Here is a 20215-nt window from a genome sequence, read left to right on the forward strand (position 1 = left end):
CTGAAAATGCCAAAGCAGCCCTTCAAGCACATGTTATTTAGTAGTCATCTGTGATGATGTCTCTACACACCTGGAAGACCTTCTCAGGCTGGCCCTTTGCCCTCCAGTTGGTGTCATGGACATTCTTCAGGATCATCCAGGCCTCGTCATGTTTGGCATTCTGACAAAGACAGCCACATACTGTATTTCATGTCTGTGCGTTGTTCGTGTTTCGTATTATGTTGCGTTTATTTATTAAAAACACTCACTCCCTGAACTTGCTTCCTGACAGCGCACATCGTTACACTGTAAGTCAAAACCTCCCTATAGTCCACACATTTCAGTTGTGTGTGTTTTTAAACCAAATACATCTGCAAACTCGGTTTGGGGTTTTGTATGAAAATATTGTATGATCAACACAATATGTTAAAAGTCCTGAGTATTACGTTCCTGTACTGTTCATCTTAATCTTAAGGAAATAGATCTTACCTCCAGGAGGAACCTGGGGCTCTCAGGCATGAACATGAGCCCCACCAGGGAGGTGATGGCAGGCAGGGCACAGACCAGCACAAACACCCTCCAGCTGTGGAACTGGAACTCTGTCCCCATGCTGAAGCCCCAGCCTGGAACACAACACACAACCTCAGTCATTATCTCCGTCTAGAGCCCCAGCCTGGAACACAACACAATACAATACAGCCACCACACAATCATCATCCATTACCTGTGTCTAGACTCTAGAACCTGGAACACAAGCCAAATCACTCCCTGGGTCTATAGGTGTGTTTACAGACTAATATTAGGATTACAAATCTATCAGCCAGTTAATTAACCCAACACATATGCTTAGTCCAGTGGAGACTGCTGAGGTGAGGACGGCTCATAATAATGGCTAGAACGTAGCGACTGGAATGGCATACCATTCCACTTATTCCACTCCAGTCGTTACCACAAGCACGTTCTCCCCAATTAAGGTGTCGCCAACCTCCTGTGGCTTAGTCGTGTTACATTTCCATAACATCCAATGCAGGGACCGCTGTAGCTGAACTTGGGTGAACTTGCTTATGTCAGCAAGGAGGATGATATTAATCCCAGGTCATGGCTGCTATAGTAAGGGTTGTCTGTTGAGTGTTTAGTATGCAGTATTGTACTGTACCATAGTGAGGGATGATGCCCCAGGCTGTGAAGGAGGCATAGATGCCTCCCACCATCCAGAACATACACAGCCAGCTCAGGTGTTCCCCCCTCTTATCCATCTGAAGGAACTCTGAGAAGTAGGAGTAGACGATAGGGACAGAACCTCCAATACTGAAGGGAGATACAGAGGATTAGTATAGGAACTCACTGACAGATTTAGATTGTAGATTACACAAGATATTTGCTTTTTTATTTCACCATTATGAATCCAGGAAGTCCCTAGATGAATCATCTATTTTTCGAGGAAGAACAGACTTCTGTTCTTCCTGATTTCACAAGTATTATCCTGACATTATGTTGTTGTTTTTTTTAAAGAGTCCAACACTGATATTTTTCCAAACACAGATCACGGAGCAAGTTACTGGTCTGGTACTGATCTCCTAGCTTCATATAATCTTTGAATAGTATTTTTGTAATCAGGTAAGTTTCCGAAAGGTCAGTAGTTTAAGGTCAGTAGTTTGAGCTTCCACTAATATCCAACCATACATAGATACACAATAGTCTAATACACCATGCTCCTCCAGCTGAGGTCTTCTTTATACACAATGTTTTTGCATACGCTTTGACCTGATTCCGGAGTCAGTATGCAAAGCTTGCTTACATCCCTGTGGAACAACGCTATTCTGAGACAGCACAATGCTGCATTGTTGTAGGTGGAGGAGGAGAGTAGCTCTGAATGTGCTGAACATGGGAGGAAGTATAATCTAGCACAAGTCCTACAGTAACTACTGCCTCTTCCATGTAGCTTCTTCAGAGGCTGTGGTTTTGTAACTGTTACGTTGTTCAAAGTATATTTTATCAGGTAGAAAGGATCATGTTCACTTGTCCTATAGCATCCCAGTCACAACCCTAATTCCTTCAAGTAGAAACTCATCCCTTGTTTCCCCTCTCTCTATAGACGGGGGTCTTTCTTACCCGATGCCGGAGATGAGCCTAAAGAAGAGAAAGAAGCCATATCCCTGGGCGAAGGAGGAGAGGAAGGCGAAGACACAGTTGATGGTGAGTGCCCAGATCAGACACTTCCGGCGGCCCAGTTTGTCTGCCATGCCTCCCCAGATGAACGCCCCAACCATCATGCCCAGGAACACTGTCAAACCTGCAGGAGAGAGAGAAAGGCAAGACACAGGTAGTAGCCAGCACAGGTACAGTTCACTAGCAGACATGTATCTAGTGATTTGAACTCAGTGAATAAAGGGGAAGGTAGATTCCACTCAACACACTTGAGGTAACCATACATTCTGGTGATGCGGTGTGCTTTTATGGATCACAGAACTGTATTTTAGGGAAACACCTTTGATGACATCCAATATACAGAGTTGTGTTTGAATGCTCAACAACTACCACAGCCTCAGCAGCAATGCTGAAACTGGATATCTGGACATTGGTGCCACTTTTGATGTTGTCCACCAGGAGACAGGCTAGTACATCCCTCCTGACAGACAGGCAGTGGAGGGCAATGTCCTATGGGCAGTATTGAGAAATCTCTCGGTGTAATACAATATATTTTAACTGAAAATACCCAAAAAACGAATAAAAACATTTTTGGAATAGTTGTGCATTTGTAAATATATTTTTGTACTCTGCATTCTGACTCATTCTCAAGGTTAGGTCAGAGATGTAAAATTGCGTTTCTAAGGTAACGACAGACAAAATGTATTTTTGGTCAAATTGAATAGCCTTGAATGGTATTTTGTGAAGCCTTAACAGGTATCATATTTCTATGTCATACCACTTTTAGGGCTTTAACCTGTCTCAAAAGAAACAGAACATTATTTAATGTGTGCATTTGTCCATCTCTCAACGCTTGACTGGAACACCTATTTTTAGCATATAATGAATGCTGGCATCAAGTATGACTTTTTGTTTATGTACGCTAAACGCTGACATTTGATATAATCATGAAGGTGTATGTGTTTCTGCCTCAGAAAGTACAGTATTTTCTAACCTTTGGTAATAAAGCCTATTAATTTAAGCCCCAGATAAGTACAGTTGAAGTACAGTTGAAGTTGTAAGTTTACATACACCTTAGCCAAATACATTTAAACTCAGTTTTTCACAATCCCTGACATTTAATCCTAGTAAAAATTCCCTGTCTTGGGTCAGTTAGGATCACCACTTTATTTTAAGAATGTGAAATGTCAGAATAATAGTAGAGAGAATGATTTATTTCAGCTTTTATTTATTTCATCACATTCCCAGTGGAAGTTTACCTACACTCAATTAGTATTTGGTAGCATTGCCTTTAAATTGTTTAACTTGGGTCAAACGTTGTGGGTAGCCTTCCACAAGCTTCCCACAATAAGTCGGGTGAATTTTGGCCCATTCCTCCAGACAGAGCTGGTGTAACTGAGTCAGGATTGTAGGCCTCCTTGCTCGCACATGCTTTTTCAGTTCAGCCCACCAATTTTCTATGGGATTGACGTCAGGGCTTTGTGATGGCCACTCCAATACATTAACTTTGTCGTACTTAAGCCATTTTGCCACAACTTTGGAAGTATGCTTGGGGTCATTGTCCATTTGGAAGACCTATTTGCAACCAATATTTAACTTCCTGACTGATGTCTTGAGATGTTGCTTCAATATATCCACATAATTTTCCTGCCTCATGATGCCATCTATTTTGTGAAGGGCACCAGTCCCTCCTGCAGCAAAGCACCCCCACAACATGATGCTGCCATCCCGTGCTTCACGGTTGGGATGGTGTTCTTCGGATTGCAAGCCTCCCCCTTTTCCCTCCAAACATACCGATGGTCATTATGGCCAAACAGTTCCATTTTTGTTTCATCAGACCAGAGGACATTTCTCCAAAAAGTACAATCTTTGTCCCCATGTAGTTGCAAACCACAGTCTGGCTTTTTTATGGCGGTTTTGGAGCAGTGGAGCAGTCCTTGCTGAGCGGCTTTTCAGGTTATGTCGATATAGGACTCGTTTTACTGTGGATATAGATACTTTTGTACCTGTTTCCTCCAGCATCTTCACAAGGTCCTTTGATGTTGTTCTGGGATTGATTTGCACTTTTCACACCGAAGTAGGTTAATCTCTAGGAACATGTCTCCTTCCTGAGCGGTATGACGGCTGCATGGTCCCATGGTGTTTATACTTGCGTGCTATTGTTTGTACAGATGAACGTGGTACCTTCAGGTGTTTGGAAATTGCTCACAAAGATGAACCAAACTTGTGGAGGTCTACAATTTATTTTCTGAGGTCTTGGATGATTTCTTTTGATTTTCCCATGATGTCAAGCAAAGAGGCACTGAGTTTGAAGGTAGGCCTTGAAATACATCCACAGGTATACCTCAAATTGACTCAAATTATGTCAATTAGCCTATCAGAAGCCTCTAAAGCCATTACATAGTTTCTGGAATTTCCCAAGCTGTTTAAAAGGCACAGTGAACTTAGTGTATGTAAACTTCTGACCCACTGGAATTGTGATACAGTGAATTATAAGTGAAATAAGCTGTCTGTAAACAATTGTTGGAAAAATGACTTGTGTCATGCACAAAGTAGATGTCCTAACCGACTTGCCAAAACTAGAAACAAGAAATGTGTGGAGTGGTTGAAAACGAGTTCATGACTCCAACCTAAGTGTATGTAAACTTCCAACTGTAGATATAAGTCATGTGCCCATTTAAGTACTGTACATCAGCGGCCTGCTTGACTATTGCAGATGAGAGCACTTTTCTATGCACTTTATTTGTACATCTAAACCATTACTCAGCTTACCTGTAGCCTATCAACCCAACCCTATCACTGGGGAAGAATCTCCCAAAAAGAACACATTTTACCACCAGCAGCCTGTGCCAAGTGCCAGCGCCTAGCATGGTGGCATGATGTCACTGCAGATGGCAATGCCATGGGGGGTGTGGGTGATGACTGGTGTGAGAGCGAAGACTCGGGCCTGCTGTCAACGGATAAACATATGGAGATGAGGATCAATCCCCCAACCTCCTCTCCCTGTAGAACAGTGACATTGCTACCACTCTGCCTTCTGATTGGACAGTTTACATCCATTGAGTCAGAATGTATGCAGTGATCACAGTGAAAGTGTGAATTAGAGCCATCTCATATTTTAGTAGACCCATTGAGGCTGATTGATTATGGTTAGGAAGTCAAAATTTAAACCATTGAAGTAAACTGGAGCGTATACTGTACATTTGGACTGAAACATTGAGGGGCATTGGATAAACTGTAGATTAAATTACTGTAAAGAGCAACATTTAGGGCAAGATGAGATAGTGAATAACTAATAGGATACCTGACTGAATTTGTAATCATGCCACACTTAAACAGAAAAGCTGCTAACTTGTTCCTTTTAAATCTAGATGTTACACAAGATAATTATACCGAACAAAAATATAAACATAACATGCAACAATTTCAAAGATTTCACTGAGTTACAGTTCATATAAGGAAATCAGTCAATTGAAATAAATAAATTAGGCCCTATTCAATGGATTTCACATGACTGGGAATACAGATATGCATCTGTAAAAAGGTAGGGGCGTGGATCAGAAAACCAGTCAGTATCTGGTGTTGGCACCATTTGCCTCATACAGCGCGACTCATCTCTTTCGCATAGAGTTGATCAGGCTGTTGATTGTGGCCTATGGAATGTTGTCTCAATCCTCTTCAATGGCTGTGCGAAGTTGCTGGAACACGCTGTCGTACATGGTGAGTATGCAGGCCATGGAAGAACTAGGATATTTTCAGCTCCCAGGAATTGTGTACAGATCCTTGCGACATGGGATCGTGTATTATCATGCTGAAACATGAGGTGATGGCGGCGGATGAATGGCACGACAAAGGGCCTCAGGATCTCATCATCTGCATTCAAACTGCCATCGATAAAGTGCAATTGTGTTCATTGTCCGTAGCTTATGCCTGCCCATATCATAACCCCACCGCCACAATGGGGCACTCTATTCACAACGTTGACATCAGCAAACCGCTTACCCACACGACTCCATACACATGGTCTGCGGTTGTGAGGCCGGATGTGAGGCCCGCCCTCCTTTTGGCAAATCCGACCATGACTCCATCTTGTTGCTCCCCTCCTATAGGCAGAATCTAAAACAGGAAGCTCCCGTGCTTAGGTCTATCCAACGCTGGTCTGACCAATCAGATTCCACGCTCCAAGATTGCTTCAATCACGTGGACCGGGATATGTTCCGGGTAGCCTCAGACAATAACATTGATGTATACGCTGACTCGGTGAGTGAGTTTATAAGGAAGTGTATAGGAGATGTTGTACCCACTGTGACTATTAAAACCTTCCCTAACCAGAAACCATAGATTGATGGCAGCATTCGCACAAAACTGAAAGCACATACCACCGCATTTAATCATGGCAAGGCGACTGGAAACATGGCCGAATACAAACAGTGTAGTTATTCCCGCCGTAAATCAATCAAACAAGCAAAGCGTCAGTATAGAGACAAAGTGGAGTCGAAATTAAACGGTTCAAACACGAGACGTATGTGGCAGGTTCTACAGACAATCACGGATTACAAAAAGAAAACCAGCCCCGTCGCGGACATCGACGTCTTGCTTCCAGACCAAGTAAACAACTTCTTTACGTGCTTTGAGGACAATACAGTGCCACCGACGCAGCCCCCAACCAAAGACTGAGGGCTCTCCTTCTCCGTTGCCGATGTGAGTAAAACATTTAAATGTGTTAATCCTCGCAAGGCTGCCGGCCCAGACGGCATCCCTAGTCGTGTCCTCAGAGCATGCGCAGACCAGCTGGCTGGTGTGTTTACGGACACATTCAATCAATCCCTATCCCAGTCTGCCGTCCACACATGCTTTAAGATGGCCACCATTGTTCCTGTTCCCAAGAAAGCTAAGGTAACTGAGCTAAATGACTACCGCCCCGTAGCACTCACTTCTGTCACCATGAAGTTCTTTGAGAGACTAGTCAAGGATCATATCACCTCCACCCTACCTGTCACACTAGAACCACTCCAATTTGTTTACCGCCCGAACAGGTCCACAGACGATACACTCGCCATCACACTGCACACTGCCCTATCCCATCTGGACAAGAAGAATACCTATGTAAGACTGCTGTTTATTGACTACAGCTCAGCATTCAACACCATAGTACCCTCCAAACTCATCATCAAGCTTGAGACCCTGGGTCTCGACCCTGACCTGTGCAACTGGGTCCTGGACTTCCTGGCGGCCGCCCCACGGTTGGTGAAGGTACGAAACAACATCTCCACTCCGCTGATCCGCAACACTGGGGCCCCACAAGGGTGCGTTCTCAGCCCCCTCCTGTACTCCCTGTTCACCCACGACTGCGTGGCCATGCACGCCTCCGACTCAATCATCAAGTTTGCAGACGACACTACAGTGGTAGGCTTGATTACCAACAACAAGACAACCTACAGGGAGGAGGTGAGGGCCCTCGGAATGTGGTGTCAGGAAAATAACCTCTCACTCAATGTCAGCAAAACAAAAGAGATGATTTTGGACTGCAGGAAACAGGAATGGGAGCACCCCCCTATCCACATTGACGGGATAGCAGTGGATAGGTGGAACGTTTTAAGTTCATCGGTGTACATATCACCGACAAACTGAAATGGACAGTGTACGCAACAGCACCTCTTCAACCTCAGGAGGCTGAAAAAATGTGGCTTGTCACTGAAAACCCTCACTAAACTTTTACACGTGCACAATTGAGAGCATCCTGTTGAGCTGTATCACCGCCTGTGAGTCAGTCTGAGATCTGAGGGCTACAGAATATACAGTGCAGTGAATAAAAGTTGCTTGTGATTGTGATTGCCAGAGTGTAGTTAGCCAAAGGGAAGTGAAGCAGCAGGCGAACAGTATGTATCCTAGACACAAGGTCAGTAGAGTGGCTATTGATCTCCTCTCCTCAGCCACCTGCTGACTCAGTCCTACCAACCAGTACAGCCTGCTGGGCCGCTGAGGCTGGGAAGGCTGGGGAGAGGGAGAAAAAACTGCCCTCTCATCCCAGATACTTGTCTCCTTGGACAGCTTCCACCCACAGGTTTCAAAGGTTTCAAAGTGGTGTCTGACTCTGAATTTCAAATCCACCACTGCACTAGAACAACGTGTCCGACTCTTCAAAGAAGTCCTATTCTCAACCCCATTTTCTCAAGTCTAGTTTGATATATCTCTGTCAGTTCTTATAGATACAGTGAGGGAAAAAAGTATTTGATCCCCTGCTGATTTTGTACGTTTGCCCACTGACAAAGAAATGATCAGTCTATAATTTTAATGGTAGGTTTATTTGAACAGTGAGAGACAGAATATCAACAAAAAAATCCAGAAAAACGCATGTCAAAAATGTTATGAATTGATTTGCATTTTAATGAGGGAAATAAGTATTTGACCCCTCTGCAAAACATGATTTAGTACTTGGTGGCAAAACCCTTGTTGGCAATCACAGAGGTCAGACGTTTCTTGTAGTTGGCCACCAGGTTTGCACACATCTCAGGAGGGATTTTGTCCCACTCCTCTTTGCAGATCTTCTTCAAGTCATTAAGGTTTCGAGGCTGACGTTTGGCAACTCGAACCTTCAGCTCCCTCCACAGATTTTCTATGGGATTAAGGTCTGGAGACTGGCTAGGCCACTCCAGGACCTTAATGTACTTCTTCTTGAGCCACTCCTTTGTTGCCTTGGCCGTGTGTTTTGGGTCATTGTCATGCTGGAATACCCATCCACGACCCATTTTCAATACCCTGGCTGAGGGAAGGAGGTTTTCACCCAAGATTTGACGGTACATGGCCCCGTCCATCGTCCCTTTGATGCGGTGAAGTTGTCCTGTCCCTTTAGCAGAAAAACACCCCCAAAGCATAATGTTTCCACCTCCATGTTTGACGGTGGGGATGGTTTCTTGGTGTCATAGGCAGCATTCCTCCTCCTCCAAACACGGCAAGTTGGGTTGATGCCAAAGAACTCCATTTTGGTCTCATCTGACCACAACACGTTCACCCAGTTGTCCTCTGAATCATTCAGATGTTCATTGGCAAACTTCAGACGGGCATGTATATGTGCTTTCTTGAGCAGGGGGACCTTGCGGGCGCTGCAGGATTTCAGTCCTTCACGGCATAGTGTGTTACCAATTGTTTTCTTGATGACTATGGTCCCAGCTGCCTTGAGATCATTGACAAGATCCTCCTGTGTAGTTCTGGGCTGATTCCTCACCGTTCTCATGATCATTGCAACTCCACGAGGTGAGATCTTGCATGGAGCCTCAGGCTGAGGGAGATTGACAGTTCTTTTGTGTTTCTTCCATTTGCGAATAATCACAGAAACTGTTGTCACCTTCTCACCAAGCTGCTTGGCGATGGTCTTGTAGCCCATTCCAGCCTTGTGTAGGTCTACAATCTTGTCCCTGACATCCTTGGAGAGCTCTTTGGTCTTGGCCATGGTGGAGAGTTTGGAATCTGATTGATTGATTGCTTCTGTGGACAGGTATCTTTTATACAGGTAAGAAACTGAGAATAGGAGCACTCCCTTTAAGAGTGTGCTCCTAATCTCCGTTCGTTACCTGTATGAAAGACACCTGGGAGCCAGAAATCTTTTTGATTGAGAAGGGGTCAAATACTTATTTCCCTCATTAAAATGCAAATCAATTTATAACATTTTTGACATGCATTTTTCTGGATATTTTTGTTGTTATTCTGTCTCTCACTGTTCAAATAAACCTACCATTAAAATTATAGACTGATAATTTCTTTGTCAGTGGGCAAACGTACAAAATCAGCAGGGGATCAAATACTTTTTTCCCTCACTGTAGGTGAACTTTCATCTAGCCTTTGAGTAGAAAACTTTCAACATTTGGATGCCCCTTTTTGTGTTGCAATATTCTACGGCAGTCTCTGAGAGCAACTTTTGCATATAGCTAGCTGCTTTTGTTAGGGTGGAACGGAGAGAGAACCACATTTCCCTCAGACATGGGCCTACAAAATACTGCATAGTCTCAATCAGTTTGATTGGTGGCATGCCGCAGATCGCTCCGGTTGCCAAAACTCGTGTTATTTGCTGTGGAGAAACGGATAATCAATTTTCCCCCTGCTTCACTAAGCAGGAATATATTGAAGTAAAGTAGAGCATAAAAAGCATCCAGATTCATCTTGGAATCAACTGTGCCATTAGCTTATTTGAGAACTTTTCTAATTTACGGAGCACTTAAGTTCCTGCCGGCTAGTATTGAGTGCAAGGCTGCTATTGGCTGGAACCGTCCCCAATACAATCCACAACTTAGCTTTGATTTTACACAGTTTGCATTGATATCCACAGAATGTCTTGCAGGGACTGAATTGTGTCCTCTGATAAATTATTTCATTTGGTATCAGAACTTTAAGTAAGACTTTTTGAAGATATAACATTATTATTTTCCCATTACAATTCAGACTCTTAATTCAGCCTCGTATTCCTTTTTCCCAGAATGAATTGACCAATACATTATACAAGACAAGTGTTAATATGGGTTGTATGTCTTCCAACAAGTGTTGGCATTTAGCCATGACTCACCTAGCATGCCTTTCTCTCCATTGGATAAGCACATGTCCTTCTCCGCGCTGGGCAGCACGAACCCCACCACAAAGCACTCCACCCCATCAGCCATGAGGGCCAGGCCCAGCACTATAAACAGGGTCCACTGGAACCGTCCATGCCCACAGTCCTCCATGATGTCCTCATACTGCTCAGCCAACTCATCCAGCTCTGTGGCCCCTGCCTGAGCCTGCCTGGCCTTGGCCCTCGCTGCCCTCTGGGCCGCCTTCACCTCGTCAGGGTGGGGGATCCCCTGGTACTCTCCCTCGTACATCTGGTCCTCGTCATCATGGCCCTCCGTGGCATCGCTGGCTGCATCCTCCTCCTGAGGGTAGGACTCGCCCTGGTAACCGTAGCCCTCCTGGTCTCCTCCCTCTCCGTAGGTGCCATAGGTGTCACCTCCTCCTTGGTGGTACACATTGTTCTGGTAAGGGTCAGCCATGCTGTCGCTGAGATGTTACAGCCAAGTCAGCACTGTTGCAGTAAGATCCTTCAGGGGATTCTGACTAGATTGGCATAATTCTGGGCACCTTGGTCCGGTGTTCTGCTCCGTATGTGTTCTGGTATTCCAGGTGCTACGCTGTAGCTGTTTCTTGTTCCTGTTCTGCTAATCTGAGGAGGGTGTTGTTCAAGTAATCTTTTGAACAATACCTGGACTGGAACAATAATGATTGTTTTCGAATAACTACCTTTGACTGTTCAGTTCTTCACAAGGCCTCATGCTGAACCTGAAAGAGGAAGTTTATTCAGTTATGCCATCCATATTTCTCATGATTGATAACAAAATCAATACTCTGTTGATTTATTAAGAAAACATGGGAATGTTTCTTCATTTTGAATAGATTTGACTGGGAGCTGACACTAGAACTCAGACACACTGTATATTATTGGGATCTACTGCATATGGCCTATCTACTGTATCTATCTATTGGGTCTGTGCAACAGCCCTGATATCTGCATGCTCTTCTCTCTTAGAACAGAATAAATAAAACAGTTATCCTGCACTTTAGTTTTCAATCTAATTTGTTACCACACAAAAGGCTTATAATGAGACCATTTTTGCTGTTCTAATGCACTCAATACTGAAACAACTTAAGTGTTTCAAATGTAATGAATATGCCTCAGGGGGTTCATTTGTTCACTGGCATGATAAAATAATTCCTTAACATGATCAATTTCAATATGTTCCTTAGAGAATTCCTATTGCTACTTATACATGTATTTACTAACAATAAGCTACCTCAGGTCATAGACTAGATGTATAATGTAATAACCTCTCAGACCATTCAGCTAACACTAAAACACAACAATAATAAGGCACCACATACCTGCCTTATAATTGTAATGTAATATACAATTATATATATGTAATATATGTAATATAATTGTGTAATTATATATATCACTTTCACAATTTCTCTGTACAGTTTATAAATTAACTGGCTGGGTTGTGGGACAGTGGATGGGCATTGATAATTCTAATGGAACTGTTAACATGCATTACCTGGAGAATGCGAGGATTGTGGTGCTATTACTCTCTGCTATAAATCAATCAGCATCCAGGATCCAAACAACCCGTTTTATAATTGTAAATTATTCTAAAGTTTCATATGGTGCAGATTGGAATCTAGATTCTTGTTAAACCTCTGAACATTCATTCTGATATTGAGATCAGCGGAACCGTAACGAATCTCCCCCACTAATCCACCCCATAACAGGGCTCTTTTACATCTCTATAGCCAGAGAGCAGTGAGGGAGGGAAGACACACTGTCACAGTCACAAGCAGGCCTTTTCTACAGCCCTCTCACACACCAAAGAGCCTGGTAATGCAACAAATGAGATTTGTCTCGCCCTGGGCGACGCTGGCTGGCTGTCACTAGTCTCTACTGGCTCTCTGGATAGGATGCCTCCACTCCACCTTCCCCTTCCTCTCTATCACTTGTTCCCACCATGTCACTACACTGAGATGACACTATGGCTGCTGTCGAGGAAGTGTTGCCACATGGGCATCAGAGTCTAATCATTCATCTGGTAGGAATGAGGCAAATGTGACTCACTGAGAATTATCTCTACTTTTTGTATCTTTTAGAAGTTTTGTGAATCTACCCCACTAAATATTCTATATCAGCCAACCTTTGAGTATTTAATAGCCTATTTTTTAGTGGTAGTCAATGAGAATAGGATTAATTTGTTTCTCCATTTTAATCATGGTGTAATGAGGGACACTGGAAGGTACATGGGCATCTTCTTGGATTCATTAAATGGATAAGGAGACCCAGGAGGCCAAGCCAGGAACTGCGTGTGTGCGTTTGTGCGTGTGTGATGATGATTCCCTGGATCTACACTACATGACCAAATGTATGTGGACACCTGCTCGTCGAACATCTCATTCCAAAATCATGGGAATTAATATGGAGTTGGTCCCCCCTTTGCTGCTATAACAGCCTCCACTCTTCTGGGAAGGCTTTCCACTAGAACATTGCTGCGGGGACTTGCTTCCATTCAGCCACAAGAGCATTAGTCGGGCACTGATGTTGGGCGATTAGGCCTGGCTCGCAGTCGGCGTTCCAATTCATCCCAAATGTGTTTGATGGGGTTGAGGTAAGGGCTCTGTGCAGGCCAGTCAAGTTCTTCGACAACGAACTCGACAAACCATTTCTGAATGGACCTCGCTTTGTGCGTGGGGGCATTGTCATGCTGAAACAGGAAAGGGCCTTCCCCAAACTTTTGCCTCAAAGTTTGAAGCACAGAATCATCTAGAATGTCGTTGTAAGCTGTAGTGTTAATATTTCCATTCACTGGGACTAAGGGGACTAGCCCGAGCCATGAAAAACAGCCCCAGACCATTATTCCTCTCCACCAAACTTTACAGATGGCACTATGCATTGGGTCAGGTAGCGTTCTCCTGTCACCCACCAAACCCAGATTCGTCTGTCGGACTGCCAGATGGTGAAGCATGATTCGTCACTCCAGAGAATGCGTTTCAACTGAGTCCAATGACGCCGAGCTTTTCACCACTCCAACAGACGCTTCGCATTGTGCATTATGATCTTAGGCTTGTGTGTATCTGCTTGGCCGTGAAAACACATGTTATGAAGCTCCCGACGAACAGTTCTTGTCCTGATGTTGCTTCCAGAGGCAGTTTGGAACTCGGTAATGAGTGTTGCAACCGAGGACAGAGGATTTTTATGCGCTACAGCACTCGGCGGTCCCATTCTGTGAACTTGTGTGGCCTACCACTTCACGGCTGAGCCGTTTTTGCTCTTAGACGTTTCCACTTCACAATAACAGCTCTTCAGTAAGGTCATTCTACTGCCACGGATTGTCTATGGAGATTGCATAGCTGTGTGCTCGATTATATACACGTCAGCAACAGGTTTGGCTGAAATAGCCAAATCCACAAATTTTAAGGGGTCATACTTTTGTATATATAGTGCATGTCTTCCTCTCTGACATCTAATCAACACTTCCCATCCTCGTTCACACACACCCACCCAGCCTGCCTGCCTTCAGCCATACAGCAGCATTCTCTCACCTCTCCATGCAAGCACTCTAGTTCACACAGCACTCATGCACCAAGGCCCTTCTCTCTACAAAGAGGAAATGAATGGCAAATTGGATGAGAACAGGGAGCAAAGAGGAGCAAAGCAATACCTGTGACAGATTGGAGGGTTGTCTTGTATGATACAATCATACTGCATGAATAGAATAGGGGTTCAGGAAAAGAAGACTGCTCATGCCATGAGGTATAGTATCATTAGTAATGCATGGGACGAGAGCTCCCCAAGGCATTGTTCCCACTAGTTTGAAAAGGGTTGTCTGAGTAAAATCAATTTATAATACATTTTGCAGCAGCTGTTCCCCCTGCCTAATTCCATAGCTGTCGGAATGATATTGTTTGTCCATCTGTGTTTAGTTTAAATCTGGAATCCTTAGTTGCTACATACATTTTTGGACTCATAAATTAATTATATATACCCATTTATTCTTAGAGAATATAATTTATAAATGCCTCATGAGTTAGTTTAACTGTTGTACCCATCAGAACCCAAAATAAGATTGTTTTACTCCAAGGTTTGTAAACAATGTAAATGTAAACAAACACTGTATAGCCTCAGAACATAGTTAAAACTATAATTTTGATCTCATGGATGGTCAGTCCTTGCATCCAAACCTCTGTCTATGAATTAGAGAGAGGTTACATTTTGCCAGGCCCATCCCTCAGCTTTTTCCACATACTTTTGGTCATGTAGTGTATTTTGTTTAATATTGCAGTGGCAAGACCATGAAGAACATGGGATATGGGCCTTGAAGTTCTGCAGCATTGCTGGTTTTCCTCCTGCCCATCTAGGCTCTTAATAAAGGACTGTTCCAGACCCCAGGTGAGTGGGCTCTCTAACCAATCGATTATACTGTGGAGTACCAAACTGAATATCTATCAATTATCTGTGATGTAGAAAAGAAAACCAGCAGCAGCTTGAGACCTGGATTTGAATAACACTGATGTGGATATATATTTTCCTTCTACTATTTCTCTTCATAAAGTGTGAAAATGCATACTGAAAGCCTTGGCCCTGCCTCTATACTGCTGAACCTACTCTAGTGCCACTTCCTTGTTTGTTGACTAAGACAAGTGAAGGTCACGTTGCCCATATGGACTTGGCTCAGGGAGGGAATCACTTTCAGCATGGTTGCCAACTCTACCTGATACCCTGTATTCTGAGATCCCAGAGAGATGAGCGGTTCCTTTCTGAACAGGTGTTGGACAGAGAGAGGGAAAGAGATCAGTAGCTAACCCATGCTCTGTTCGACAAGTACTGGTAGCAGAGTACAATACAATGAGGTGTAAATGGTTGAAATCACTGTCGGATAAAGACTGCAGGACAGTACAGTAAAACATTTGATCAAACACAAATGTATGGCATGTGAGAACCGTGTAGAACAGGGTTACTTAACCCTAACCCTATGAGGTTCGGAGTCTGCTGTTCTACATGATTATTAATTGCACACACCTGCTGTCCCAGGTCTATATCAGTCCCTGAAAACATTTAATGGAACTGGCTTCGATGTCCAGGGTTGAGTTTGAGGTGTGTACGAGTCCAGCACTGTAGGTCAGCGTTTCCCAACTCCGGTCCTCCAGTATCCTCAACAGCAACAGCACACATTTCTGTTGTAGCCGCAGACAAAACACCTGATTCAACTCATTAAGGACTTGATGATTAGTTGACAAGTTGAATCAGGTGTGCTTGTCTGGGGCTACAACAAAAATGTGTGCTGTTGGGGGAAACACTGCTGTAGATAATGGCCCTTTCTTGTTTTGGTTTAAAATAATAGGTTTTAGTCTATTTCATTTATATTATGGAGGGAGCACCATGTAAAGACAGCTTAAATTTCAGGCTTGCAGGAATCTTACTACACAGCTACATTACGTTTGAATGAATTCTTCTCTGTTCTATTGTGATGACATGATGAACGGAAGGCACTCTAACACCAGGAGAGGGCACAGACCTCTGGAGGGAACCAGCAGGAGGGAATCAAAGATTTGAACAACTCATTGAATAAGCAATAGACTGTCAACAACAGTAGTGTCATAATGTGACACAGGAAGCTTGACACAGGAGGCTGTCTATGGGAATCGAATCATCCTTGAGCGAGGTAGAACACTTTGCAGGTAGCCTAGAGATGTGCTTTTCAAACAGCAATTCCTTCTCACCAATGTCTGAACAATATTTGACGTTATGTGGGAAGCAGCAACATTAGAAATATCAACAAAATGCAGAATAGTAGGTGATTATCAAAGCACAGAGTGGCATATTATACTGTGTTACTTGCGCCAGTCCAATATAATATGTGCTTTCAACTGCCCAGGAATTGACCCCTGAATGGAGATTGCTTTGAGGCATATAGACACTATAACAAAATCTTCTACGCTATTATAGAGCTGAGGTTACTAGAGTGTGTCTCAGAACATTTGCGTTTATAGTTCACTAAATATTTCAGTTTTATATGATAGTTTGCAGTTTTTCCTGCCAAATCACCAGCAGGTATCAGGATAGGTAGGCTTTATCCACAGTGTGAAGTGACAGCTTAACATTCTGTTGTTCTTGCCGACTGAAATTAATCCTACTCAACCTGTCTTCTTTCGTTGTCATGGAGTGGATGATTTAGAATCTATAGCCTTTTGAATGTGTTGGTAGGGAAATCATATTTTGTGGTGCGATCAAGTGCTCTTTCATAGTGTTACTCAGACCGTGCAATAAATTGCAAATAAAGGTTATGTGATAATCAGCTGAGCCCATCCAGTGCTGTGGTATTTAGTTTAAAGGATATATATCAAACTGATCTCTCTACCATTTGCTTTGAAAACATCTAAAGCACATTATTTTGAGTGGAGCATGACATGAGAAACAACAGTTCCTTTACACAGACACCATTTCATGCACACTAAGCCTCCTTCCAGAAATTGAGTGAAAAGGCCATTCTGTGGTGAAGGATATCATGGTGGATGTCTGAAGTGAGTTTGGTAAATGAAGGGCCATTACTTGATGATGATTACTGTGTATTGTGGTATTGGCTGTCTGTTTCTGCTTCAGTAATGACAACCATTCAGAAAAGGTGCTTGTGTATTTTATAGACAATGGAAAGGGCAATAAGGAGCTCCCTTAAATCATATTGGAATATCCAGCTACATGTATATTTTTGTTGATGCTCATCTATATGAATTCAAATTTTCCAGAGGCAGAATGCCAGAGTGAATATGAGGTTTATGTATTGATATTGTTTCTTCTGACTAATTTAAGAGATTGAGGCAGACACTCCCTAGGCTACACACAGACTGCTCATACACTGCATGTACAAAACATTTGGAACACTTTCAATGACAGACTGACCAGGTGAACGCTATGATCCTTATTGATGTCACTTGTTAAGCCTTGAGACAATTGAGACATGGATTGTGCATGTGTGCCATTCAGAGGGTGAATGGGCAAGACAAAATGTTTCAGTGGTTGTAGGTGTCAGGCGTACCGGTTTGAGTGTGTCAAGAACTGCAACGCTGTTGGGTTTTTCACACTCAACAGTTTCTGTGTGTATCAAAAATGGTCCACTACCCAAAGGACATCCAGCCAACTTGATACAACTGGGGGAAGCATTGGAGTCAACATGGGCCAGCATCCCTGTGGAATACTTTCGACACCTTGTAGAGTCCATGCCGTAACGAATTGAGGCTGTTCTGAGGGCAAAAGGAGGTGCAACTCAATATTAGGAAGGTGTTCCTAATGTTTTGTACACTCATTGTATATTTTTTTCCTCTTCAGAAAAAAATGTAATATTTAACACATAAACATTGGATGAATCTGACACAAACAGATCAAGTAAACTCCAGTATTTCTACACCAGACAGTGGTGTGTAGGTAGTTTACTAGAACCGACCTGGAGCTGATTACCACTACAGTACAGTGATGCTTTCCTTGCACCACCATTTTATTGTCTGTGAGCTGAGTGTGTGCCAGCCACCCTCCCAGTGTAGTCTCACCAGAGAGGACAGTCTCTGTTTCCTGACACTGAGCACCACCACGACTACACCAGGTAGAGACATCCTGAGCGAGACATTCTGGCACAGGATAGGCACGAGTCACAACTTCCACTCCAGATGCCAGAGAATTATACCATTATAAACTGGGTGGTTCAAGCCCTGAATGCTGATTGGCTGACAGCCGTGCTACTCCGTGTTGCGTCGTGCATAAGAACAGCCCTTAGCCGTGGTATATTGACCATATACCACACCCTTATTGCATAAATAGACTGAGGCAAGAGCTACATTTTGTTTGGGGTCTATAACATTACAACACTATAATGCTATAATAGCTGACTCACCAGGTTATGCCCTGCCCACTGGGCACAGACATCAATTCAACGTCTATTCCACGTTGATTCAATGTAATTTCCCTGAAATGACGTGGAAACAATGTTGATTCAACCAGGGTGTGTCCAGTGGGTGAGCAGTGATTCTGTTATGCTGGTGTCTTCATAATAAACAATTTATTCTGCCCTCTCATTTAAATCACGTTATGAGATGATGTGATGATTTCAGCCTGCATCATATACATTTGCATCCGTGAGTTTTGACCTTTCTTTCCGTGTCTAAGGGGAGGACTACTCCAAACATATAACAAATGTATTTCAATCAAAAGTATTTATAAAGCCCTTTTTACATCAGCAGTTGTCACAAAGTGCTTATACAGAAACAGAGCCTAAAACCCCAGAGAGCAAGCAATGCAGATGTAGAAGCATGGTGGCTAGGAAAAACTCCCTATCAAGGCTACGGACGGTCACTCCCTTGGTACCTGCTGCCTACATAGGCTACATCTGAGGGAAACTGCAGGTGGTTTGCAGGCATGAATCTATGTCAACCTGGAACATACAAATGGTCTATGTTTCCATGGTCAGGATTCTACTGGTTTCCCCTGACTTTATGTAAGGAGCAGCATATCTCTCAAGTGTCTGAGTAGGAATGTGATCTAGGATCAGCTTTTCCTTTTAGATGACACCATGAATAAGATTACATGGACAGGGGTGACCTGATCCTCGATCAGCGCCTTGTGCCTTATTGTATATTTTATGTTCGTGGTGTTGTTCTTTAAGGGAAAGTTCACCCAAATTACAAAATGACACATTGGTCTCCTTACCCTGTAAGCTGTCTATGTACAGGGTATTACAGCAATCCATGCTTTGGTTTAGTTTCCCTGGCAGTGGCTGGCACTGTTTCCAAATGCTAACGTTTTAGCATTTGTGGCACAAATCCCATTCAAATCATGGGACCGATATTAGCATTTTTTGCGCATAATGTTCAAATCATCTATAAGTGTGATGATGAGGAGGTTTTTTCTTGGGCAGTAGTACATCATTACTGCCTCAGGGATCAAAGGACCAGAAACTGGCATAATGCAGATAATCAAGTAGAAAGGCACATGAGAACCAGTGTGGAGCTACAGCCACAGCACAGCAGAGAGCACATGGGTGCTGCATCAGGTCTGCACACATGATTGTGGCAACCTTAATAATACAGTAGCAACCTTCTCTAACAACCTCTGTGTCTGCCCCCTGACTAATCAGGCCACATCAATGTTTGAGGAAAAGGTTAGTCAGCCAACATGAACCATGGGAAGCCAAATGTCATACATGACATATTGATGACATCTGAACAGGTATAGATATAATTCTCAGTTTGTATGTGTAACAACTTTCACTAATTGGCAGGCACGCAACGCATACCCAAAATCTCCATATTTAACAAAGTAAGAAGTCTTTAGAGGGTGTGTGTCATGGTGATTATTGGCATGGCTGGATGGAATATACATGTTGACCAATGAGACTGGTGGTTGGCTGGAACTAACACAGTGCACAATCTGTAATCCCCCGCATTGAGATTAAACCTCAGCCAGCCCACTTATTCTCAGTGACTGGACTGACCCCCCCCCGATCTGTGTCCATCTCTTTCTCTCTCTAAC

The 20215-nt window shown here is 43.4% G+C and overlaps 1 protein-coding gene across 2 annotated transcripts in view; it reads right to left on the reverse strand.

Moving 5' to 3' along the window:
* LOC139539750 (synaptic vesicle glycoprotein 2B-like) overlaps positions 1 to 20215 on the reverse strand; it is a 42029-nt gene that overhangs the window by 9344 nt on the left and 12470 nt on the right. For both annotated transcript variants that reach the window (XM_071342991.1, XM_071342990.1), the window contains exons 2-6: positions 10685 to 11433; positions 2092 to 2272; positions 1136 to 1287; positions 469 to 602; positions 71 to 160 (exon numbers count right to left, since the gene is read on the reverse strand). In XM_071342991.1, coding sequence (XP_071199092.1) covers positions 71 to 160; positions 469 to 602; positions 1136 to 1287; positions 2092 to 2272; positions 10685 to 11147 — 1020 coding nt within the window. In that variant the 5' untranslated portion in view covers positions 11148 to 11433. The remainder of the gene's footprint in view (positions 1 to 70; positions 161 to 468; positions 603 to 1135; positions 1288 to 2091; positions 2273 to 10684; positions 11434 to 20215) is intronic.

Source organism: Salvelinus alpinus, chromosome 15 (assembly GCF_045679555.1).
Source record: "Salvelinus alpinus chromosome 15, SLU_Salpinus.1, whole genome shotgun sequence".
Lineage (NCBI taxonomy): Eukaryota > Metazoa > Chordata > Actinopteri > Salmoniformes > Salmonidae > Salvelinus > Salvelinus alpinus.